Source organism: Ranitomeya variabilis, chromosome 3 (genome assembly GCF_051348905.1).
Source record: "Ranitomeya variabilis isolate aRanVar5 chromosome 3, aRanVar5.hap1, whole genome shotgun sequence".
NCBI lineage: Eukaryota > Metazoa > Chordata > Amphibia > Anura > Dendrobatidae > Ranitomeya > Ranitomeya variabilis.
In genome coordinates this window covers 569,778,667-569,805,255 of record NC_135234.1, presented here as the reverse complement: position 1 = coordinate 569,805,255, position 26,589 = coordinate 569,778,667, and the positions used below count along the sequence as shown (strand labels likewise).

At 43.8% G+C, this 26,589-nt stretch overlaps 1 protein-coding gene across 16 annotated transcripts in view; it reads right to left on the bottom strand.

Moving 5' to 3' along the window:
- Positions 1–26,589, bottom strand: part of MYCBP2 (MYC binding protein 2) — a 339,194-nt gene that overhangs the window by 93,477 nt on the left and 219,128 nt on the right. For 14 of the 16 annotated variants that reach the window (XR_013223966.1, XM_077297204.1, XM_077297206.1 and 11 more), the window contains 8 exons: positions 17,577–17,749; positions 16,146–16,290; positions 13,024–13,236; positions 10,867–10,922; positions 8,685–8,800; positions 6,840–6,937; positions 3,742–3,858; positions 3,100–3,240 (listed from right to left, as the gene is read on the bottom strand). Coding sequence is in view for 15 of the 16 variants with exons in the window: in XM_077297204.1 (XP_077153319.1) it covers positions 3,100–3,240; positions 3,742–3,858; positions 6,840–6,937; positions 8,685–8,800; positions 10,867–10,922; positions 13,024–13,236; positions 16,146–16,290; positions 17,577–17,749 (1,059 nt within the window). In the remaining variant the exon portion in view is untranslated. The remainder of the gene's footprint in view (positions 1–3,099; positions 3,241–3,741; positions 3,859–6,839; positions 6,938–8,684; positions 8,801–10,866; positions 10,923–13,023; positions 13,237–16,145; positions 16,291–17,576; positions 17,750–26,589) is intronic. The other 2 variants (XM_077297214.1, XM_077297217.1) reach the window with 2 other exon arrangements.

The window sequence follows — 26,589 nt, the reverse complement described above, 5'->3', positions numbered from 1 at the left end:
AAAGTATTAGAAGCCGTGTCATTTTTACATTCATTTGTAGATCACGCTACACTAACATTTACACTGCTACATGCAGCTCAAATGTGTTACTACGGACTGGAGCGGTGAAAACTCGTCACAACCGAGGATACCCTAAACCTAGCAAAATGAGATTAAAGCTATCCCAGGAATTTCTCCCATAATATACTCTATTGTGTCTCATATTACACATAAAAGTGAGAAAAATGATAAAGGAATCTCATCTGTGCGTCTCAGGATCTGAACTCCCCCGTCCTCACTCTGCTTTGTCTGGCCGTAAGACAACTGTCCGAGCCCTTTCTCAGCAAGGATAGGAGGGTCTATAATCAGCCCCAAGCTAATGATGGAACCGATTTGCCAGGAGATTATTCTTTGTGCTCTGCAGGATTTCCACAAGACGGACAGGCAGAACATGCTAGACTAACAGATGAAAACTAGGTTCCTGGTTTAACATTCGGTTTTAGGTACAGCTTGCTTTTAAAAATGTAGCCATGACATTCCACTGCACGAAAAGTAAAAGGAGGTAAAACCATAAGGTCCTTTATACCCGTGACCAATGACATTCTGCACCTTGTCAGCAATCAAAACTAAAAATGGGTTGTCCAGATTTACAAAAAGGAGTGCCTTATTTTTTCTAGTGTTGGGACAATTATTGGGGAAATGTTTAACAATTAATCACTCCTTACAGAGAAAACAAAGGGATTAATAGTATTCTAAGTAGCAGATACCCACTTTGAAATCTAGAAATCCACAACTGGGCATTTATAAAGATACTGCCCAAAGAGTCCCCCTCCTTCACAGGCAGTTATGTCAGAGATCATTTGAATCATGATTATTAGTTTTTAAATAATGGAAAATGTTCTCATTAAAAGAGTTATCTGGTCAAATTATACTGACTACTTATCTTTAAGATAAGTTATGGACCATCAGATGAGCAGGTGTCAGACACCGTGCACTCCCAAGATCAGCAGTTATTTGTACCGATAACCCCAAAGATGTAAAACGGCAGCTGTGAGTTCCAGCAGAGCAGCTACTACCAAAGTGCCAAGAGCTTTTCTGCCTTACATGTGGAGTGGAGCTGTGCCATGCAGCTCTAATCAGGGTTTACATCCTGCAGCTACTGGAGCGAACGGCTGACCAGTGGGAGAAGATTTGTTCTGAGATTTATGTAAAATGCATTAGCTGCTACAGACCATTCATGTGTGTATATAATTAGGAAGAGGTGACCATTAGTGATGAGCGAACGTGCTAGGATAAGGCGTTAAATGAGCATGCTTGTGTGCTAACCAAGTGTCTTCGGAGAGCTTGAATAATGTGTTCTGAGTCCCCGCAGCTGCAGGTCTCACGGCTGATCGACAGCAGCAACACATGCAGGGATTGCCGGTTTGTTAGGGTCAGGAACATATTTTTTTGAGCACGCCGAAGACACTCTTACCACATGAGCATGCCCAGATAACGCCTCATGGTGATCATAGAACACGCATGTATAATAGTGTAAAGTCTACAACGTTAAGTAGATTTCAAAAGAAAATCTTGGCACTCAACTTCTTATTTTATGTTGCTAAGAAATTTATAAAGTACTAAGATGCGTTTCAGCCCAACCTAAGCTTTCATTGACATCTAAACAAGTAACCATACATCACATTTAATAGTAATGTCTCCAGGAAATTGCATCAGGATTTGCATTAAAGTTGTGTGTGCTGGGGCGGCCTTTGACTTTTTCCTTTTGATTTTATTGATTTCATGTCAACCCCCTGGACAGGGGATTGACAATCATTTTAGAACAAAATATTAACCAAAGCTGCCTAAACAATCATAAACCAAAATTGCAAAGAAAATATAGTAAATGGAGCATTATACAATCTAGAAAAATAATTTTAATTCGATCTTCCTGCCTATTCTATCAAGTACTTAAAGGACTCCTGTGTACAGACTTCTGGCTTATGGGTGTGCAGAAAAAATAGCAGGTATAAATGCTACGTCTCTATCCTTAAATGGGCCAAAGGGATAAACTGTGCTGAAGTTTTTACATCAAAGTGTAAAAAGGTAACAAATGCACCTAAAGACTTGATCTAAAGGGTTTGTCTACTCTGAGCAGTACTAACATAGGCATGTCCTAAAAGTCAATTATAAGGGAGAAATCCAACTCAAAAGTAATGTCCACCTAAAATATGTGCAATAATCACACTCTGAAAATGAAGAGTCATCTGCTATAATGGTAACTTAGAGCTCGGCCATGACACAGGCACAGCCATACTGCCATCTATTTGAAGATTGCAGTGTGTAGTATATATTTTAAGTACAATAATAAAAAAAAAATTTTGGTTATCAACAGATCCAATGAGTATAAACTATTAAAATCTATAAAATATTGCTAGACCCAAAAGCGGGGTATAATGGTGATCAGCGTACACCGACAGCCAGCAATACTCTGCATGGTCTACAAGCCTGCAGTGTGATTCTACAGGGTGTGCATCAAAAAAAGGGGGTTATCGGTGCTTTATTGGGAAGGTAGACTACTGTGCCAATTAGTCATTGCCAAGATGTTTCTAAGAGGCTCCTAGACTAGTGTGAAATGATAACTGGGGCTTTACCCAACTATGTTATGGTAAAGAAGGTGTATCCGTAAGAGGAGGATTCTAGAGAAATGTGGAGCCAATGGGTCAGCCAGGCAGGATGCGGGGCTTGGGTTAATAATGATGCCAATATTTGTACAATATGCAAAAGAAATAATCAGTAGAACTGATGGCCATTTAAACACACATTATTGCATATATGTAGATCATTTCCTATTAGAGAAAAAATAACAGACGGAACAACCAACAAAAGGTATCGGAGTACAACAAGCACGGTGATACTGTGATGAAGTGACCATTCCTGAAGATGCAGGCCGTACAGATCTATTTATACAAATGCCTCTGAAGATTATTTAATCCAATGCATAGATGTGCAATGTTAATAACTTGTGACCCATATTACAGACACCAAAAATCGACAATGAATGAAAGAACTTAAAGTGATATATCGGTGTATTGCAGAGGAGCCTCTACGGCACTGTGATAGGGGGTGCCTTTTACTTACATCAACAGGAGCCAGGAGACTCTTGCCGAGATGCTGATTAAAAGACAGGCACCAAGCTTCATTGTAACCATTCATGTTAGGAACATACTTCTTTATTGTCTCATCATTCAGCCTGAGCCACACACCATCATCATTGTGGATCTAGATGGGAAACAAGCAACAATAGCGAGCCATGCTCTCCTGTAACTACTTTTTGGTTAGCAAGTTCTATGTGGCTCTTTCTAAAAGCCAATAGTAGATGTGAAGCACAACTGTGGGGTCTAGGCCACATGCATCACCAGTGATACACAGGTGCAGTGAAGGGTGTGAATAGTGACGAGTGGGGGGACAACGCTCACATGGACAGACCAAGAAAAGAGCATGGAAGCAGGCAGGGCTGGCAGTGTAACACTACAGGGCAAGGCAGGAAAGTATGCAAAAGTGTAATTAACACAATTATTGAAACTCACGAGAACAGAAAACGTCATAATGCACATTTGATGCTTTATCTGAAGACATAACTGCCTACTGCAGCGTTACCGTAAATTATTGCAGCAATTAATAAAATCATTAATTAGCCTTTAAGCGCCATATAACGTGGTCAATGACCCAATATAGTCGGCCATGAGAAATGTAATATCCTTAAAGTGTCTAAGGGTTTACCTCGTCAACAAAAGCGATGGTTCCATTGACTTTCACTATGCCTATCTGCTCACTCTGAAGGGAAGGGTGGCTACGAATACGGAGCCCTGCACTGTCCTTGGCGACAAATTTGCGAACCTATGAAGCAGAGGTAGACAGAAAGGAGAGAAAACCTAAAGCGCAACAGCACAGCAAAATCAGAGCCTGAAAAACACAGCGCATCAAAAAATAAGGGGATATAGTAAGGCAAAAAAGTTACAGGTTGTTGCTAGTTTCCCAGAATAATGCAATATTGAATAAAAAAAGCAGAGCTGATAAAAAAAACATTTCTGAAAAAAACAAAACAAAAAAAACACAACATTCTGAGCAATGGACTCAAGCCAAAGCTGGCTCTAAATAGTATCAGGCAGGAGGCTTTAGGTTCCCCTGTACACTGAACAGTGCAAACATTATCAAAGTGATGTGATCAAAGTTTTATGTCCTATAGTCTTTCCTATGTGTGGCAGAAACAGGCCAGGCATACAATTCATTACATTGGTTTATTGCCAATTCCTTAGGACTCACCTTGTACACACTACTGCGCGTCGCCAAGTATCTCCTCTCAACATCTACCGTATATACTCGAGTATAAGCCGAGATTTTCAGCCCAAATTTTTGGGCTGAAAGTGCCCCCTCGGCTTATACTCGAGTCACGGTCGGCGGGTGAGGGGGAGAGGGCGCTGAGGCATACTCACCTAGTCCCGGCGATCCTGACGCTCCCCCTGCCAGTCCCACGGTCTCCGGGTGCCGCAGCTCTTCCCCTGTTCAGCGGTCACGTGGGACCGCTCATTAGAGAAATGAATAGGCGGCTCCACCTCCCATAGGGGCGGAGCCGCATAATTCATTTCTCTAATCAGCGGTGCCGGTGACCGCTGATAGAGGAAGAGCTGCGGCACCGAAGACCAGCTGTCCGGGGGAAGGAGCGGGACGCCGGGAGCAGGTAAGTATGTCATATTCACCTGTCCGCGTTCCACACGCCGGGCGCCGATCCATCTTCCCGGCGTCTCTCCGCACTGACTGTGCAGGTCAGAGGGCGCGATGACGCATATAGTGTGCGCGCCGCCCTCTGCCTGATCAGTCAGTGCAGGGAGACGCCGGGAAGATGGCGCCGAGGAGCTGCAAGCAAGAGAGGCGAGTATGTGTTTTATTATTTTTATTGCAGCAGCAGCAGCACAGCTATGGGGCAATAATGGACGGTGCAGAGCACTATATGGCACAGCTATGGGGCAATGGTGCAGAGCACTGTATGGCACAGCTATGGGGCAACGGTGCAGAGCACTATATGGCACAGCTATGGGGCAATGGTGCAGAGCACTGTATGGCACAGCTATGGGGCAATAATGGTGCAGAGCACTATATGGCACAGCTATGGGGCAATAATGATGCAGAGCACTGTATGGCACAGCTATGGGGCAATAATGGTGCAGAGCACTATATGGCACAGCTATGGGGCAATAATGGTGCAGAGCACTGTATGGCACAGCTATGGGGCAATAATGGACGGTGCAGAGCACTATATGGCACAGCTATGGGGCAATAATGGTGCAGAGCACTATATGGCACAGCTATGGGGCAATAATGGTGCAGAGCACTATATGGCACAGCTATGGGGCAATAATGGTGCAGAGCACTGTATGGCACAGCTATGGGGCAATAATGGACGGTGCAGAGCACTATATGGCACAGCTATGGGGCAATAATGGTGCAGAGCACTGTATGGCACAGCTATGGGGCAATAATGGACGGTGCAGAGCACTATATGGCACAGCTATGGGGCAATAATGGTGCAGAGCACTATATGGCACAGCTATGGGGCAATAATGGTGCAGAGCACTGTATGGCACAGCTATGGGGCAATAATGGACGGTGCAGAGCACTATATGGCACAGCTATGGGGCAATAATGGTGCAGAGCACTGTATGGCACAGCTATGGGGCAATAATGGTGCAGAGCACTGTATGGCACAGCTATGGGGCAATAATGGTGCAGAGCACTGTATGGCACAGCTATGGGGCAATAATGGTGCAGAGCACTGTATGGCACAGCTATGGGGCAATAATGGACGGTGCGGAGCACTATATGGCACAGCTATGGGGCAATAATGGTGCAGAGCACTGTATGGCACAGCTATGGGGCAATAATGGTGCAGAGCACTATATGGCACAGCTATGGGGCAATAATGAACGGTGCAGAGCACTATATGGCACAGCTATGGGGCAATAATGGTGCAGAGCACTATATGGCACAGCTATGGGGCAATAATGGTGCAGAGCACTATATGGCACAGCTATGGGGCCATAATGAACGGTATGGAGCATCTATTTTTATTTTTGAAATTCACCGGTAGCTGCTGCATTTTCCACCCTAGGCTTATACTCGAGTCAATAAGTTTTCCCAGTTTTTTGTGGCAAAATTAGGGGGGTCGGCTTATACTCGGGTCGGCTTATACTCGAGTATATACGGTAATTCTACTACTCAGAATATAGCTTCAGTCTGTGAATCCATGCGCCGGACGGTCCGTCTATACTGTAAAGCCCCGGGGCATACCCTAGATGCAATGCTCCTTAGCATAATGTAAGGATTACTACCGGCTTCAGTGGAACCAGCCACAAACAAGTAAATTAGATAGAGCAGATGAAGGCTATTTATTCCCAAGAAGCGGGTTTGGTGAGGATTTGCTGCTGATTTCCCTGGGATTTAAGTTTCCTGCAGCTGCGGAGACCCCCTTGACTGTTTCTCTGTTGGTCTCGGGTAGTGACGTTTTGCTACTGGTCACTACAGCAGTGGTCGCATGGAAAGAGACCACCATAGAAGGGTGCAGGCAAGCAGTCTACTCCATTTGGCCTTTTCCTTGTTTAAATTCACTTTGGGCAAATGACAAACTGTGGGAATGGCTGGTCCATATAATAGTGCACTACTGAAGATTTTACCGCTATTTGTTGCATCGCAGGACTATGGATGCCGGAAAAAATACCATTAAGAAATGGACTAAAATAGCAAAATTAATTATGCTCAATTTGATTACCAAAATATTATTGCTAGAATGAAGTTAAGGACATTTAAGCAATGTAATAATCTACCTTGTTTGGTTGGGGCTCTGCTTTTGGTTTTACCAACTGTGTCCCAGGAGGAATCATTCCTTTAGGTGGATCCTTTACTTTGACTTCTAATCCTGCATCTGTATATTAAAAAAAAGAAAAGAAGATAGAAAAGACATGTATAAAGTTAACATACAAAGACAATAAAAAAAAAAAAAGTTTGTTGCAAAGCTTAAAGAGCTCCTGTTACTCCTGCTATTCATTTATTCCCACTGCTCCTCTGACTATTCGGTTTCCTTTACATCTGCTATACGCTGTGAGACATAGGCATTTTTTATTTAGTGACAATTTTGGTGGTCTTTGCCAAGGGGTGTTGCTCACAGGGTAATAATACAGAGCAGCCTAAAGACCCCCTTAAAGGATTCCGGTAAGCCTCGCCCACTTGTAAGACTATAAAAAGAAAAACTAAATAAAAAGGTCCATATCTCTGGAACTGTATGGGAATACTTGGCGTTTCAGTTTATAGCACTCCTGTGGACTGCAGCACTAGAAGTATGGGAGGAGGGTAATAACATCTCCCACCTATCATCTGGACCGTTTATGTACCGTACTTTATACTCGCTTGCCAACAATTTTGTCTGCTTCTGGTCAGGCGCAAACTTGAATTTTCCATTTTCACACTGCATTCTATGGTAACTTATCATTCCCATGAGAATTCATCACATGAGCTGGTTAAGTGAGTGCCAACTCGACCAGCTAGCAGAACAGCAATTATGCTCAGATCTATTTTTCTATATAAGGTAAGAAGTTATACAGTAGGGAAGGCTTAACTGTAATTATTACTGATAATCATCATCAGTGACTGTGATAAGTGTTTGATACTCCCATGAGGAGTTAAGGCCCCGTCTCACATAGCGAGATCGCTAGCGAGATCGCTGCTGAGTCACAAGTTTTGTGACGCAACAGCGACCTCCATAGCGATCTCGCTATGTGTGACACGTACCAGCGATCAGGCCCCTGCTGCGAGATCGCTGGTCGTGTCGGAATGGCCTGGACCTTTTTTTGGTCGTTGAGGCCCCGCTGACATCGCTGAATCGGTGTGTGTGACACCGATCCAGCGATGTCTTCACTGGTAACCAGGGTAAACATCGGGTTACTAAGCGCAGGGCCGCGCTTAGTAACCCGATGTTTACCCTGGTTACCGGCGTAAATGTAAAAAAAAACAAACAGTACATACTCACATTCCGGTGTCCAGGTCCCTTGCCGTCTGCTTCCTGCTCTCACTGACTGCCGGCCGTACAGTGAGAAGTGAGAGCACAGCAGTGACGTCACCGCTGCGCTCTCGCTGTACGGCGGCTCAGTGAGAGCAGGAAGCAGACGGCAAGGGACCTGGACACCGAAAGGCGAGTATGTACTGTTTGTTTTTTTGGTAACCAGGGTAAACATCGGGTTACTAAGCGCGGCCCTGCGCTTAGTAACCCGATGTTTACCCTGGTTACCCGGGTGCTGCAGGGGGACTTCGGCATCGTTGAAGACAGTTTCAACGATGCCGAAGTCGTTCCCCTGATCGTTGGTCGCTGGAGAGAGCTGTCTGTGTGACAGCTCCCCAGCGACCACACAGCGACTTACCAACGATCAAGGCCAGGTCGTATCGCTGGTCGTGATCGTTGGTAAATCGCTATGTGAGACGGGGCCTTTACAGTGGAATAGTCCAAACAGGAAGTTAAAATGCCGGTAAGGGTAAGATCCCGTTCTCCAGTCACAGCCCCGATTCAGACTGTTATTTAATGGACTCAGTGGGATATTTAGTGACAGCAGCTTTTAGATGGAATTTCTATATGAAAACTTTGATGGAAAATTCCCTTTGTCATAAATATAGTATATTACCAATCTCTATTCCATCTATGGTGACGTGTATGGTATAAAGGCCGACAGCACCAGGAGTCCAATTTGCACAATAGGTTCCATCATTGTTGACTCGAATTAACATATTTTCACTTGGCCTATGGAAGGAAATAAGGCATACGTTATACAAATAGAGGCATATCCAAACAATATAAGCAAAGTAACATATAAAGTTAACAGCAGTCAGGTACCTAAAAGCGCTAGATTGGCCAATATTGAGTTGTGCAATTAAGGTTCATTGTTATCTTTTCATCGTTATCACAGTTTTAAAAAAAACAAACAAAAACACTGCTTTAAGAAATTGCAATGGCATTTAAAAAAAAAAAAAAAAAAAAGTACTTTAGTCTTTGGGAACAGGAAATTTAGATACAGTGGGGCAAAAAAGTATTTAGTCAGTCAGCAATAGTGCAAGTTCCACCACTTAAAAAGATGAGAGGCGTCTGTAATTTACATCATAGGTAGACCTCAACTATGGGAGACAAACTGAGAAAAAAAAATCCAGAAAATCACATTGTCTGTTTTTTTAACATTTTATTTGCATATTATGGTGGAAAATAAGTATTTGGTCAGAAACAAAATTTCATCTCAATACTTTGTAATATATCCTTTGTTGGCAATGACAGAGGTCAAACGTTTTCTGTAAGTCTTCACAAGGTTGCCACACACTGTTGTTGGTATGTTGGCCCATTCCTCCATGCAGATCTCCTCTAGAGCAGTGATGTTTTTGGCTTTTCGCTTGGCAACACGGACTTTCAACTCCCTCCAAAGGTTTTCTATAGGGTTGAGATCTGGAGACTGGCTAGGCCACTCCAGGACCTTGAAATGCTTCTTACGAAGCCACTCCTTCGTTGCCCTGGCGGTGTGCTTTGGATCATTGTCATGTTGAAAGACCCAGCCACGTTTCATCTTCAATGCCCTTGCTGATGGAAGGAGGTTTGCACTCAAAATCTCACGATACATGGCCCCATTCATTCTTTCATGTACCCGGATCAGTCGTCCTGGCCCCTTTGCAGAGAAACAGCCCCAAAGCATGATGTTTCCACCACCATGCTTTACAGTAGGTATGGTGTTTGATGGATGCAACTCAGTATTCTTTTTCCTCCAAACACGACAAGTTGTGTTTCTACCAAACAGTTCCAGTTTGGTTTCATCAGACCATAGGACATTCTCCCAAAACTCCTCTGGATCATCCAAATGCTCTCTAGCAAACTTCAGATGGGCCCGGACATGTACTGGCTTAAGCAGTGGGACACGTCTGGCACTGCAGGATCTGAGTCCATGGTGGCGTAGTGTGTTACTTATGGTAGGCCTTGTTACATTGGTCCCAGCTCTCTGCAGTTCATTCACTAGGTCCCCCCGCGTGGTTCTGGGATTTTTGCTCACCGTTCTTGTGATCATTCTGACCCCACGGGGTGGGATTTTGCGTGGAGCCCCAGATCGAGGGAGCTTATCAGTGGTCTTGAATGTCTTCCATTTTCTAATTATTGCTCCCACTGTTGATTTCTTCACTCCAAGCTGGTTGGCTATTGTTGATTCAGTCTTCCCAGCCTGGTGCAGGGCTACAATTTTGTTTCTGGTGTCCTTTGACAGCTCTTTGGTCTTCACCATAGTGGAGTTTGGAGTCAGACTGTTTGAGGGTGTGCACAGGTGTCTTTTTATACTGATAACAAGTTTAAACAGGTGCCATTACTACAGGTAATGAGTGGAGGAAAGAGGAGACTCTTAAAGAAGAAGTTACAGGTCTGTGAGAGATAGAAATCTTGATTGTTTGTTTCTGACCAAATACTTATTTTCCACAATAATATGCAAATAAAATGTTAAAAAAACAGACAATGTGATTTTCTGGATTTTTTTTTCTCAGCTTGTCTCCCATAGTTGAGGTCTACCTATGATGTAAATTACAGACGCCTCTCATCTTTTTAAGTGGTGGAACTTGCACTATTGCTGACTGACTAAATACTTGTTTGCCCCACTGTATGTGTATTTATTGTACTGTAAACAGATGGGATTATCCCACTCTGGATGCACACGTACAACGCAGCCGCCACTGATAAAGCTTTTCACCGGAGCAGCACATGACTACTTTACTATTTCAATTACATAACAGCAATTGGAAAAAAAAAAAGCCATAAATGACAATATGGGCGATATGCCAGGTACCTACCTTTTGGGCATTGGTGAGGCATAGCGAAGTTCTTCAAATGAGTAGCTTTCATAAGCCTTAAAGAAAAAACAAATGTGTTCTTGACGTGGGCAGTGAGGTTCTTATTTTGTAGTTAAAATAGGGACCTCTTCTACAAGGCAATATTGTAGCCAGGATTTTGCATTAGTCCAAAACTGGAGATCGGTCCAAATAGACGTGAATCTTACCATGGTAGTTTATATCCCCACACACCTAGTTTGGCTTATAAATACTGATGCAAAATACAGTTCAAAATATTTCATGTTAAAAGCGGCCTTAATTGGATGTCTTAAAGTTCTTGCAAGGGGTGTGTTGGGGGGCTAAATTATGCCCTGCATCCCTTCACTTTCCTTCTTAATAAAGCGGGTACGTTTTACGTGCAAAATATTGTGTTATGTGGTACTGTTTTATTGTGTAGTAATATGCTAAACAGTGTTATGATGTTTGTATACTGTGTAAGTGATGTGTCTTTATGGACTAGGGATAGAGATAGGGAGATACGGTGTTAGAGTAAAGGTACCTTCACACATAACGATTTCGTTAACGATATCGTTGCAACATCACGCTTTTTTGTGACGTAGCAACGATCCCGCTAACGATCTCGTTATGTGTGACAGCGACCAACGATCAGGCCCCTGCTGGGAGATCGTTGGTCGTAGGGAATGATCAGGACCTTTTTTTGGTCGCTGATCACCCGCTGTCATCGCTGGATCGGCGTGTGTGACGCCGATCCAGCGATGTGTTCACTTGTAACCAGGGTAAACATCGGGTTACTAAGTGCAGGGCCGCGCTTAGTAATCCGATATTTACCCTGGTTACCATTGTAAAAGTTAAAAAAAACCAAAACACTACATACTCACATTCCGATGTCTGTCACGTCCCCCGGCGTCAGCTTCCTGCACTGACTGTCAGTGCCGGCCATAAAGAAGAGCACAGCGGTACATGGCACACACAGCAGTGGGGACTTTGTATTTTATTTGCAGGGTGTCAGGGTGTGCTGAAGCAGCAACCCCTCGCCATGACTACCGCCATGGCCACCTCACACAAAAATGAGCAAAATTGACGCCATATTAAAAATCCTCTCAGATGTCAAGGACAAAAGGATTTTTAATTTTAAAGTGTACAACTCATTGCCTAGGTTACCGGCCACCCTGCAGTTTCGGAGTGGAAGGTTACCTAGGCAGGGAAGCCTCGGAACTTGCTTGCGATACGCTTTAGAGTGAGCCTGCTCAAATGCTCTGAAGCTAGCTGGATTGAGGGATTTTGCCAGCCTTGCTCCTACTGCCCTTATCTCATGTTGCAAAGGTAAAGAGGACTCTGCCAGCAGCATGGTAGAGCAATCTGCTCGGACCAGGGAAGCAGCTAAGCTATTGGTCTGAATTATAAATGTTTAGAAGAGTACTGCAGCCAGCATACTAGGAATCAGGGAGGCAGATAAACTGTACACTCAAAGAGACAAGAGGAAATCCTCCCTTCAAAGGGTTATTTCCTTCATAGACATTCATGGCATATCCAAGTCTGTCATAAGAGTTTAATTCCCTCCATCACAAAGAGTGAGGCATATCTAATGAATATTCCATAAAGGTCTGATAGATGTGGTTCCTGGAGGAAGTACAAGCATCTCACCTCTTCCGACAAGCCTACAGTGATCCTCAACCTACTGAGCCACCACACGACCAGCTCTACCCTCTCCTAGTGTATCCTCACCCATCCCCTGCAGACTGTGAGCCCTAGTGGGCAGGGTCCTCCCACCTTCTGTACCTTGTTTTTTGCTCATGCTTAATGAATTTGTCTATATTTGCCCCCTTTTCACATGTAAAGCGCCATGGAATAAATGGCGCTAAAAAAACCTATAATAATAATCATCTCATGGAATACCCTATGCATAAGTCATACATGTCTGAGATGACAAAACCCCAGTACGTGGGATATATATATTTACATATACATACATATACACACACACACACCTATATATATATATATATATATATATATATATATATATATATATATATATATATATATATATATATATATATGTGTATGAACAAATCATGCAAAAGGTGTCCCAATATTCGATAAGCTCTATACCAAGATCAGTACACAGAGCATAACTCATGTCACACCCAAACATACCTTCATCATTGTGATTGCAATATAACGGGCTTCCTTCACAATCATTGGTTCGTAGGAAGCATCGAGTTTAGGTGACGGAAGGCCACCAAAAGTCATATCCGTAACTGAAGATGTAGAGGATGACGGGCTGCCTGGTATCCGGGGAAGCTTTTTTATTTGCTCGTGTTGCAGGGAAGTCTTTTTTTGTGATACAGGGACAGCTTTCACTTCCACCTATAAAGAAGTACACAAATGGAAATGCTGAAATTAAAAAGGGAAAACTCTGCACTTGAATAACATTTTACGATACTCCATAATTAAAGAGAAATAAATGATTGGTAAATAATTTGCTGTCTTTCTAAAATGTTTTAACCCCTCTCTGACCTTAGACGTACTACCCAGTAAAGGTGACCTGGGCCTATCTGACCCTCGACGGGATAGTGCGTCATATGAGAACAGCCGCGCGTCAGCTGATTATCACAGCTGACATCCGGCACTATGTGCCAGGAGTGGTCATGGACCGCTCCCGGCACTTTAACCCCTGGAACACTGTGATCAAACATGATCGCAGCGTTCAGGTGGCAGAGGGAAGCATCGCGCAGGGAGGGGGCTCCCTGCGTGCTTCCCTGATACCCTCAGGACAACGCAACGTGATCGCGTTGTTGTGAGCGTCTCCTTTTGTCTCCTCCCTGCAAGCCCCAGGATCCAAGATGGCCGCGGGGGTCCTTCCGGGTCCTGCAGGGAGCCGGCTTGTCAGTGCCTGCTGAGTTGGGGTTAGGGTTTGGATTACATTTACGGTGGGCTTAGGGGTGTGGTTGGGCTTCGGGGTGTGGTTGGGCTTCGGGGTGTGGTTGGGCTTCGGGGTGTGGTTGGGCTTAGGGGTGTGGTTGGGCTTAGGGGTGTGGTTGGGCTTAGGGGTGTGGTAAGGTTGGGATTAGGGTTAGGGGTGTGTTAGGGTTGGAGTTAGAATTGCGGGGTTTCCACTGTTTAGGCACATCAGGGTCTCTGCAAACGCAACCTGATGCCCGCAGACCATTCCATCAAAGTCTGCATTCCAAAACGCCACTTGTTCCCCTCCGAGCCCCGACATGTACTCAAACAGTAGTTTTCTCCCACATATGGGGTATCAGCGTACTCAGGACAAATTAGACAACAACATTTGGGGTCCAATTTCTCCTGTTACCCTTGGGAAAATACAAAACTGGGGGCTAAAAATCATTTTTGTGGAAAAAAAAAAAAAAAAGGATTTTTTATTTTCACGGCTCTGCGTTATACACTGTAAACACTTGGGGGTTCAAAGTTCTCACAATACATCTAGATAAGTTCCTTTGGGGGTCTAGTTTCCAATATGGGGTCACTTGTGGGGGGTTTCTACTGTTTAGGCACATCAGGGGCTCTGCAAACGCAACGTGACGCCTGCAGACCATTCCATCAAAGTCTACATTCCAAAACGGCGCTCCTTCCCTTCCGAGCTCTGCCATGCACTCAAACGGTGGTTCCCCCCCCACATATGGGGTATCAGCGCACTCAGGACACATTGCAAAACAACTCTTGGGGTTTAATTACTCCGGATACCCTTGGGAAAATAAGAAAATTGGGGGCCAAAAGATCATTTTGGTGGAAAAACAAATTATTTTTTAATTTTCACGGCTCTATATTATAAACTTTAGTGAAACAATTGGGGGTTCAAAGTGCCCACAACACATCTAGATAAGTTCTTTAGGTGGTCTAGTTTCCAAAATGGGGTCACTTGTGGGGGGTTTCCACTGTTTAGGCATATCAGGGGCTCTCTAAACTCGACATGGCGTCTGAACTCAATTCCAGCCAATTCTGCGTTGAAACAGTCAAACGGTGCTCCTTCCCTTCCGAGCTCTGCCATGCGCCCAAACAGTGGTTTACCCCCACATATGGGGTATCGGCGTACTCAGGACAAATTGTACAACAACGTTTGGGGTCCATTTTCTCCTGTTACCCTTGGTAAAATAAAACAAATTGGAGCTGAAGTAATTTTTTTTGCGAAAAAAAGTTAAATGTTCATTTTTTAAATAAACATTCCAAAAATTCCTGTGAAGCACCTGAAGGGTTAATAAGCTTCTTAAATGTGGTTTTGAGCACCTTGAGGGGTGCAGTTTTTAGAATGGTATCACTTTTTGGTATTTTCTATCATATAGACCCCTCAAAGTGACTTCAAATGCGATGTGGTCCCTGAAAAAAAAAAATTGTGTTGTAAAAATGAGAAATCGCTGGTGAAATTTTAACCCTTATAACTCCCTAACAAAAAAAATTTTGGTTCCAAAATTGTGCTGATGTAAAGTAGACATGTGGGAAATGTTACTTATTAAGTATTTTGTGTAACATATCTCTGTGATTTAAGGGCATGAAAATTCAAAGATAGAAAACTGCGAAATTTTCACCAAATTTCCGTTTTTTTCACAAATAAGTAATGTCAAGGAAATTTTACCACTATCATGAAGTACAATATGTCACGAGAAAACAATGTCAGAATCACCGGGATCCGTTGTAGCGTTCCAGAGTTATAACGTCATAAAGGGACAGTGGTCAGAATTGTAAAAATTGCACCGGTCATTAACGTGCAAACCACCCTTGGGGGTAAAGGTGTTAAACAAACTGATATCTTTTTGGCAGGATAGACATGTTTCACAACTTGTGAATAATGTCAAATAACCAGCCTCTTCTTTTTTATTTTCATATTGACAATCTTGTGGACAAAACAGAACATTGCCCAGTTCCATGGACCATGCATATCCCTCAAGTAATTTTGAGTGTGAACAATACTCAAAAGCCAACAAATCTCATTCGACCCATAAAAATCGTGCTTCCTTTTAGTCTTTGCGCTTACAATTTACTTACAATGCTGTTGTGGGGACCATTTTCGAACACTATGAAAAACCCAAATGTATCATTCATGATATGGTACTCGCTCATAAAAATTGGTCAAATTTCTTAAGACACACAATACTTCTAGATCAATGCAGAGTTACAAAAGTTGCTAAAGCAGCATTTTTCAGATTAGTAAATACTTTGTTACATCTGAATAAATCTAGCACCAAAACACATCAATTTTCAACATAGGTAACTATTATTATTATTTTTGACACAGATTACAAATCACACTTCCATACCTTCATATTTGGTACATGAACTACGTCCCCGTACTGATCCTTTGTTTGTACGGTTATGGTAGTGGGCCAGCCACATCGGATATCATCTTTATTAAGAATTAAAGAAGTCTTCTGTGGATCTGCATACGAGTCTGGTTGAAGCCACCTAATGATGTGAACAAGCATTTTTTAGTACAGATACGTGGTGATATCACATGTGACATGAAAGCACCACTCCAGGGATATTTTTATTTTTTTTTTTATTTCACCACCTTATAGGTATCAGTAATAAATATTTCAAGCGTGTAATAAAATAATAACCGGTTGCCACCTTGAGCCACTACCAGCACAGCTCCAGTCCTCTACTGCACCGCATGACTGGGGCCGAATTTCTCCAGACTATGACGAGTGGTACCGAAAGTCACTTCCCAACAAAAGACTGACACTAAGGACGAGGCTTTCATGCACCTACATTATTAATTAGATAATAACCATAAGAAGCAACTTTAGAGCTGCAGCCACACGATGGCCGGAAGGGAACAGAGTGGAGTGAGAAACCGTAGAGGATGGCCACCGGTAAGTGTTTTACAACACATACAGCATACATTACCGATGCATGCCTGGTGGCGAAAAACAAAAAAGTATAAAACCCTGGAGTGGTATTTAAAAATAATTATAAAGTATTTATGTTTCTATAAAATATTAATCTAAGCAAACCCAAGTTATTGGTCTCACAATCAGATTATAAGTGAGTGTAAAACGTTTCAGTCAAACTATAACCTTCATCAGGGCAGATAGTTTTTGCAGAGAGACACTGATCATGTTGTGATAAACCCTCTATATCTATAGGAGAAACACAAGCTCCCAGAGGAGTGAAGCTGCAGGCTTCCTTGGTTTATCATAAAGCACTTTGTGTGTACCTGATGAAAATCAGAGTCAGTGACCGAAACGTTGTACTCACTATGGGATTGCATATTAATTTCCTACTATCTCACATGTATATCATATCCCAAACATTACTTAAGCAATTTTTTAGTGCTCGTCGTAATTAAGTGCTGGGAGCATTTCCACAATATGCCAGGTGTCTACTTCAGAAAATGTATGGCCCGTATAGTGCTATTTAAAATTTTTAGGATTGATATGATATAAGCAAACAACAAAAACCTCACACAATTTAGCTTGTTACTACGTATGGTAATATGAATTTATTAGCGTAGGCGAGGGAGCTCGAATGTTGCACATACAAAGTACACATTTTACAAGTGAAAAATCACTAACTGTGCAATGTGGCTACATCATTTTGTAGCTAACAGATTAAAAACACATGCCATTACAAGTTGTGACAAGCAAATAATAGGTTCCAATATGTAATACTTGCAGTAAGTTGCTAGTCAAGATTTAAAGAAATAGCAAAAGACAAAACCTTTCATGGAGTTAAATGAAAGTATATACCTTGCCAAACGCCCGCCACTTGATCCAGGCACACACGTGATGAAGTCTTCGAGAAAGGACTGCTCATTACTTTGTATCTGTAGTGGAAGATTTCCTTCCAGGGCCTCTAGAATGGTCGGAGAATGTGACAGGGCAAGGCCCTTACCCAAAATTCCAGAATGAGTTTTGCACACCTAACAATAGAAAAATATCATCATAAATATAAGAAAGTTAGAAGAGTAAAAAGAGGGTCTAAACGGAACATTTCAAGTTAAACATGCGGCCCTTTCTATATGGAGATGCATATAGGGAAGGCTATCAAGGGACAGAAAAGTGGATTTCCAAGTTTAAAAGGAGGAGAGTGTTAGATGAGGATATTAAAAGCCATGTTCACACGTTGCTTTTTGCTGCTTTTTTCTGCAGCCAAAACCTAACCTCTTGGCAGTAAGAAAAACAGCAGGATTTGCAGGCTTTTTTAACTGTGGTTTTTGCTGCATTTTCATGATTCCAAAGTTCAGCTTTGCTTCCATCATACAAGCATGAACAATGCAAGGTAATAGGCCACCAAGATAAGATGTACAAGTGCTTCTCACTAAATTAGAATATCACCAAAAGGTTAATTTCAGTTCTTTATATAATATTAGTTTCACTTTTTGTATTAGAGTCATTACAGACAGAGTGATCTATTTCAAGTGCTTATATCTGTTAATGTTGATTATTATGGCTTACAAGGCAATGAAAACCTAAAAGTCATTATCTCAGTAAATTAGAATACTTGAAAATAGGGATTTTTGTGTACTCACCGTAAAATCCTTTACTCCGAGCCATTCATTGGGGGACACAGACCGTGGGTGCATGCTGCTGACACTAAGTGATACAAAAAAAGTTAGCTCCTCCCCTGCAGTATACGCCTTCCTGTTGGCTCTTCGCTAACCAGTTTGGTGCAAAAGCAGTAGGAGATCAATAACAATATATGAGCGTATAGCATGTCACATTATATATGAGAGTATAACATGTCAAATTATAAAACAAGCACAAGCTAATAATAGGGTGGGAGCTGTGTCCCCCAATGAATGGCTCGGAGAAAAGGATTTTACGGTGAGTACACAAAAATCCCTATTTCTCTTTCGCCTCATTGAGGGACACAGACCGTGGGACGTCCCAAAGCAGTCCCTGGGTGGTGACAACATCAGATAAGGCCTTGTGAAACTGCTACTTACAAGTGCGCCACCGCGGCCTGCAGAGTCCGCCTGTCCAGACTCACATCTGTGAAAGTGTGGGAATTATAGTGCTTCAAGAATGCATGCGGACTAGACGAACCCGCAAGCTTGCATGCGTGCTTTGCCGACGCCTGGTGCCTAGAACCCAAGAAACCTCGATAGACAGGGAGATAGGCTGACATCTAACACGGAAGGACTCCTGGATGGTCTAACGAATCCACCAGGCTAACATGGCTGATGAAACGGCTAAACCCTTCCTGTAACCGTCAGGAAGCAGTCCTCTTACAGTGAGGTAGTCCAAATAAAGTGTCCAACCTTCGGAAGGACGCCGTCCTCGAGACGTACCTACTCAGAGCACTCGCCTCGTCTAGAATATGGGGAACCCATTACGTTTTGTGGACTGGTGCCGAAAGATGAGGGAAGAACTATGCCCTCATAAGTGTGGGAATACAATACCACCTTGGTAACAAGGGACGGGGATGGCCTGAGGGCAACCTTGCCTTGATGGTAATAAGGGAAAAAAGTCTGAAAGAACAGAGCGGCTAGCTCCGAAAACTAATCAGGATGAGGAGATCGCAGAGAAAAAAGGGCAACCTTCCTTGATAGTAAAGTCTGTCCGGATCAAAAGGAATCTACTGTAAGACTCCCAGGACCATTAAGGTCCCAAAGATCTAACAGTATGCGATAGGGAAGAACCACATGTGAAGACTGCCTGCGAGGAAGTCCATATTTGCAGTTTTGTTGCAATAAGACGGAAAAATACTAGTTCCGCAAACGAGAAAATCTGACATGGTCAGTGCAGATCTCCCAGGATTACTGGGGCGGTTCCTGCTTCCGAAAAGTTCTCGGAAGTAGTGGAAGAGGGGTTATGGAAACTGGTACTATGGAAAAACCAGAGCATGCACTGCGATGGCTTTTGGATCTGGAGGCCGAACCATGAACTTAGAGTACATTGGCTTTCAGTCTGGACACCATCCGAACTACATCTGGAGTGCTCCAGAGAAGACAGATCTGATGGAAGACTTCCGGGTGAAGTTCCCACTCACATGAGGCGGGATCCTGACAGCGTCTGCCGCCCAGAGTTCTACTCCTGAGATGTGTAGTGCCGAGATCACCGAATGATAGATCGTGGCCCAACAGAGAATGTGACGTACCTCGGCCATGACGCCTGACCGTGGGTACCTGCTAGATGATTGACGTATGGCAAAGACGTAGGATCGTCCGAGAATCGGATGGGGTGACCCGCCAGAAGGCAGTGGACCTGCAGTAGAACTAATCGTACCGTTCGGATCCCCAGAACAATGATCAGGAGAAGAGGACTGGCATCGGTAGTCCCTAATAACCATTGAACCGGGAGAAAGGATCTCTCCTGGATGAGGAAGGAGCTCAGACCATTTGAAAGCCTGCTTGACCTGCAGACAACGAGAGGAGCAAAGGAAACCGATTCCATTGTAGTCACCAAATTTCCTCAGAACCCTCCTACCAAATCGAATGGAATGAGGGGGATGAGTAAACAAGGGCGCGAGCTCCCTGTTGAAGGGCCACGGCCTTGTCTCAAGGGAGAATCACCAACCCATCTGGAAGATTCCAGGATCATCCTCAACAAAAGATATCTGCTGGGCTGGAAACAAGGAAAAACTTGTCTAAGTTTAGATGTCAGCCCAGGAGAGAGAGGATTATCTCAAGAGATATAGACGACTCAGCGCAGGGCTGGAAGTGCGGCTAGAAAGTCGACCAGATAGGGCAGGATGACCACGCCTCTAGGATGCAAGAGGAATATGACAGCCGCCATAACCCTTGCAAACACTCTGGGTGCGGTAGCAAGGCCGAAGGACAATGTCGTGATTTGAAAATGCTGTTCGCGAAAGGGAAAGCGAATGAATTTTTGAAGAGGGAAAAACATAGGAATGTGAAGGTAAGCATCCCGAATGCCGGTGGATGCCAGAAACTCCACCTTTTTCCGTTGAAGTAATGGCTGAGCGAAGGAACTTATCTGAAGAAGGGGGACCTTGTCAAGATTGATAGAAGTTTGAGGTTCAGGGTCGGTCTTACTTTTCGGTCCCCTTTTTGGAACCAAGATCCCTTCGATCTAGACCGTCCTGGACAACTGATCCACTGCTGGTTGGGTCTATAGGAAACATGTGATTCTTTGTTCTTGCGTGGGGAAAACTCCCAACTTCTCACCGATTAACCCATCACTCTGGTAAGGGAGTGATGTCAGAGGCCTTCTGAACGCAGAGTACGCTTCCATTCTCTGAGCTATAATGTCCTTCTGAGTGTAATGGCATTTGCTGCTAACAGCGCCGCGCAAGTAGATGCATCCGAGAGGCGTGAAGCAGCTAGTCTCCTTGCTCAAGAAGTTTGATTGACCATCTGTACCGTCTTCGGGAGAAGGTTACTGTTGGAAATCAACGTAGTTAAGGACTCTGACCAGGAGACCATTGCTCTAGCAACACATGCGGCGGCTAAGGAAGGGTAGAGTGCTGAAACGGGGGTCACAAGACGGAATGAAGTAGATTTGCCATCTGACAGTCCATTGTATTTTTAATTGATGACCCATCGGGCAGGGATACTGGTAGGTATACAACAGGATATTCTACCCGGTTAATATGCCAAGTGGCAGAATGCGCGGCTGCATGCAGAAGGTCAGGAAAAGCCGTCTCTTGCTATCGGCGCTCTCTGATGGTGCGGAGTTAAAATGATGAACCCTCGATCCACCATCCTCTTAACAGGGAAGTGGAGAGGGATTGTCCGCCTTCTTGCATCATCTGCTAAATAGTGGAGATGCAGAGAGGGGTGTTCGGACGCCAAAAAGGGTGCCTCTGTACATCCACGGAGTTCAGGTCCCCGGGTGGACAGGGCTGGTTGTCTGGCGTTAGGCCTGGCTGCAGAAGAGGATACATGGAGGCGACACTCCATGTGCTCGTCTATTGATGGTGTGGGGAGATCGATGCCTTTTAAAAGGACCTGTCGTCCATTAGAGTCAGACCAGGCATGGCATCTCACGTCTTAGGTGGGTATACGTGTTTGCATATTAGCTGAAAAAGGATACCGCGCTTGCAGAGGTTTCTATCCAGTGGATCGCTTATTCGGACGCTCCCTGTCCGGGTGAATGGCAAATGTTCTGCTAGAGAGTTTAGTTTCCTCATGAAGGACACTGCGTGATGTAGAGTAGAATCGAAGTCCTCGTCAATCTACAGAGATTGGTTGATGATATCAATAGGCGAATCCATCCTTTTCTGAAGTTCTGAAGTCCAGAACCAAGGCAATATCCGATCCATATTCAGAGACTTGTTCTCAGCAAATCATTGGTGAGGGATCAGGAAATGAAACTTCCGTTTTCTAGGTAAGTGTACATTTCTAGACCCCTGTACGTTTCTAAAAAACTTGTGGCTCCTGCTAACCGACAGCTCCTATGAAGGAAAGGGACCATCTATATTGGTCCTGCGAGCACTCCGAGCCACAGAGGGATCACGGAGGGATTCAATCTCTTGGTCAGAGAATCCATGGGTTGCGGCAGTGACGAAGCCCACTCAGGGAACTAGGTACTCTGGGTTAAGTTGGGATTGGCGGCGGAGGGCTCCTGAGCTCATTTAGGGAGACCGGCTTCGTACTGGTCATGTGCCTTTAAGACCAGGGAATGCTGGTCATGTGCCTTTAAGACCAGGGAATGCTGGTCATGTGCCTTTAAGACCAGGGAAGGCTGGTCGTGTACCTTTAAGACTAGGGAATACTGGTTCTGTACCTTTTAAGACCAGGCAGGAGATACTGGACATGAGTCTTTAAGCACAGGGGGAAGATGCAGGGGAAGAGAGCAGCACTTCCTTACCCGGTTGCAGAGTCGTTGTGCTCCTTTAATGCAAAATTATAGGCCCTGTGCGTGTGCGCGCCGGCAGGGTGGACCAACATGGCCACCGGGAGTTGCAGAGGTAGTAAAGTCTTGCAGAGAGTGAGAGGCACCAATTTTGGGGGCTGAACCACAGATGTGATGTGGGCGGAGCCTAGTGACTTCCATGAATTGGCCCAAGCAGGGGCCTAAATTTCTGCAGCCGGCGTGAGCAATACCAGGAGTAGAATAGAGGGGCGTTGCTGCGAGAAGCAATCGCTCCTGTGCCAGGGAAGAAGCACCAGAAAAGGTGGGCAAAGCCGCCTTTGCACGCCATAGTGCGGGCGCGGCTTCCGGGACGCGGCCTACACATCGGCCGAAGCCGGGTGCTATATTTTTGCAGCCGTCCGGAGCGTTACCTCAGGGAGGTGGGCCACAGGAAAGCCGAGGCTGCCTGTCAGCATGTGAATATCCCACTGCACAGGCCCACCGCTGACAGAATCCACTCACCATCGGTGCGCGTCCCGGCATGGAGCCGCCGCAGATGACCATTTCAGCGCCGAGGAAAGTGTGCACACTCTGTTCTGCTGCAGGTCAGGTATTGCAGCGTGGACGGTGCAGGGATAGAGGGATAAACCTCAATCCATCATCCCTTTGTTAGGAAGGTGGAGAGGAACCGTCCGCCTCCTTGTGTCATCTGCTTTAACAGTGGTGGGACAGTGGGGGCTGCTCGGACGCCAAAGAGAGGATCCTCTGTACATCCACGGAGTTCACCGGGTGGACAGGGCCAGTTGTCCGGCATTAGGCCTGGCTGGGGAAGAGGATACATAGAGGCGACACTCCATGTGCTCGTCCATTCAGGGTGCGGGGAGATCGGTGCCCTTGAAAGGACAAGTCGCCCCTAAGAATCAGCCCAGGCTTGGCATCCCACGTCGCAGGAGAGGGTATGGAGAGGTGACACTCTACGTGCTCGTCTGTTGATGGTTCGGGGAGATCGGAGCCTTGAAAGGATCCGTCGCCCCTTCGTTGTAGAAAGTAAAATAAAAAATGTAACAGGTAAAAATAAAATAATAAAGAGTTTTGGGTCTGAATAGCAGACCCGTCCGTGTGCCTCCTACAGACACTAAGCAAGAACTGGTTAGCTGAGAGCCAGCTGGAGGGTGTATACTGCAGAGGAGGAGGTAACTTTTTTGTATCACTTAGTGTTAACCTCCTAGTGGCAGCAGCATACACCCACGGTCTGTGACCCCCAATGAGGCGAAGGAGAAAATTATTTTAAAATCCAAAATGTTGGCCTACTGAAATGTATGATCAGTAAATGCACGCAATACTTGGTCGGGGCTCCTTTTGCATCAATTACTGCATCAATGTGGCGTGGCATGGAGGCGATCAGCCTGTAGCACTGCTGAGGTGTTATGGAAGCCCAGGTTGCTTTGAAAGCAGCCTTCAGCTCATCTGCATTGTTGAGTCTTGTGTCTCATCTTCCTCTTGACAATACTCCATAGATTCTCTATGGAAAAGGAATTATTCTCCAGCATGGAAAGGTAAAAACTTCATGTTTATTCTTGATTCATATACTGGGATTGTGTAGACACACATGGAGATCCCAATAGACTATCGACCGACGCATTTCGACTGTAAAGTCCTAATCATGGTCTGTGTAATAAGGCATCCATCTTGGGACTTAAGTGTACTTCAGAAACCAGACATGTGTATAACAAGGTACTAATCACTAACAGACAAAAAAAGAGAAGAAATCAATCTCTGTGGGCCTATCTGCAGCAGTATACATACTAACATATTATGAGACTAACATTAAAATAATAAAAACCTCAATAGGAGGAAAACACGGAGAAATGGTGTAAAGAAAAAAAGAAAAGAATAATTATTATAATTATTTCACGAGGAGAACAAATTGTGAAAAATGGAGGAAATACTGCATTTAACTATATTGGTGTATAAGATCCTGTCGTACATTAAGTCCCTGCGGGGTTCTTGTCCGCAGCTTGAAAATCCAGTACAACTCTCTATTTAATATTTTTCTCCTCAAATCTCCACCTCTAAATGGCTTGAAACCCTTTTCTATCCCTATTGCTGTAAGTGAACTAGTATTCCCACCATATATGTATTTACAAATCTCTCTCTCTCCCTCCCTCCCAGAGCCAGGAAGTCCAAAAAAATTCATGCGCATTAAAGAGAACCGGATCCAGCTAAAAAAAAACGCATCCGGCACATCAGTTTTTCACAAAAAATACGGATCCGTTTTTTTTTTTTTTTTTACACACATTAGCCAGATTTAGCCTGACACAAAAAACATGATGTGTGAAAGTAGCCTTATTAATATGTGAACATGTTTTGCATGGACAAGAGCCACATTTGTATGACCTCTTAAAATTAAGCCATGAAAAAAAGAAAAAACACCCACCCTAGGAGGAACCTTATCTCTTGTTTTTTTTAACACAACAAAAATATATGTAAAGCAAGGCTTAATTTTAATGGCTCTGTCCCCCAGTCCCCCCTTCTTCCTGGCGGGCATATGCACAGTGCACCCGTCGAGTGCACCCGGCAACAATAGGAGATTTTTCCTATTGGTTCATTTTGATCACTGTGATAGACCCGATCACAGAGATCAAAATTTAAAAAAAAAAAAAAATAGTAAATCAAACCCCCCTTTATAACCCCCTTAGGTAGGTAAAAATAATAATAAAAAAAATGTATATTTTTCTATTAGGGTTAGGGTTGGGGCCAGAGCTAGGGTTAGGGGTGTTAGGGCTGTGTTAGGGTTAGAGTTAGAATTTGGGGGGGGGGGGGGGGGATTCCACTGTTTAGGTACGTCAGTGGGTCTCCAAATGCGACATGGCGCCCACCATTGATTCCAGCTAATTTTGCGTTCAAATAGTCAAACGGTGCTCCCTCGCTTCTGAGCCCTGCCGTGCACTCAAACAGTGGCTTTCCCCCCACATACAGGGTATCGGTGTACTCAGGAGAAATTGCACAACAAATTTTGTGGTACATTTTCTTTTGTTACCCTTGTGAAAATAAAGTTTGGGTCTAAAGTTTATTTTTGTGAAAAAAGTAAAATGTTCATTTTTTCCTTCCACATTGCTTTAGCTCTCGTGAAGAACCTGAAGGGTTAATAAACTTCTTGAATGTGATTTTGAGCACCTTCATGGGTGAAGTTTTTAGAATGGTGTCACTTTGGATATTTTCTGTCATATTGAGTCCCCAAACTCACTTCAAATGTGAGGTGGTCCCTAAAAAAAATGGTTTAGTAAATTTTGTTGGAAAAATGAGAAGTTGCTGGTCAACTTTTAACCTTTATAACTGCCACAAAAAAAAAAATTATGGTTCCAAAATTTTGCTGATGTAAAGTAGACATGTGGGAAATGTTATTTATTAACTATTTTGTGTGACATAACTGATTTAAGGGCACAAAAATTTAAAGTTTGAAAATTGCAAAGTGTTCAAAATTTTTGCCAAATTTCCATATTTTTTCATAAATAAATGCGAGTCATAGTGAAGACATTTTACCAATAACACGAAGTACAATATGTCACTAAAAAGAGTCTCAGAATCAGTGGGATCCGATGAAGCGTTCCAGAGCTATTAACACAAAGTGACAGTGGTCAGAATTGTAAAAAACTGGCTTGGTCATTAAGTACAAAATTGGCTGTCACTAACGGGTTAAATCTACAGGACAAGTTTATCCCATTAAATGTTATATTAATTGTAACACAGAAGGTGTTATTTATTTAATAGAATGCACTTTGTGTAATTTACAATACGTGGGATGCACTATAGGACAACTGAAAAAGCTAATTAGGAGACACGTGTCAGATGCCAGCAGCCTAACTGCACACAACAGCTCTGTGGTTTGCAAGCTTTCTAAATACATATATGGTGGGAATACTAGCTCACTCACAGCAAAAGGAATAGAAAAGGGTTTCAAGCCATTTAGAGGTGGAGATTTGAAAAGAAAAAAGAGTTG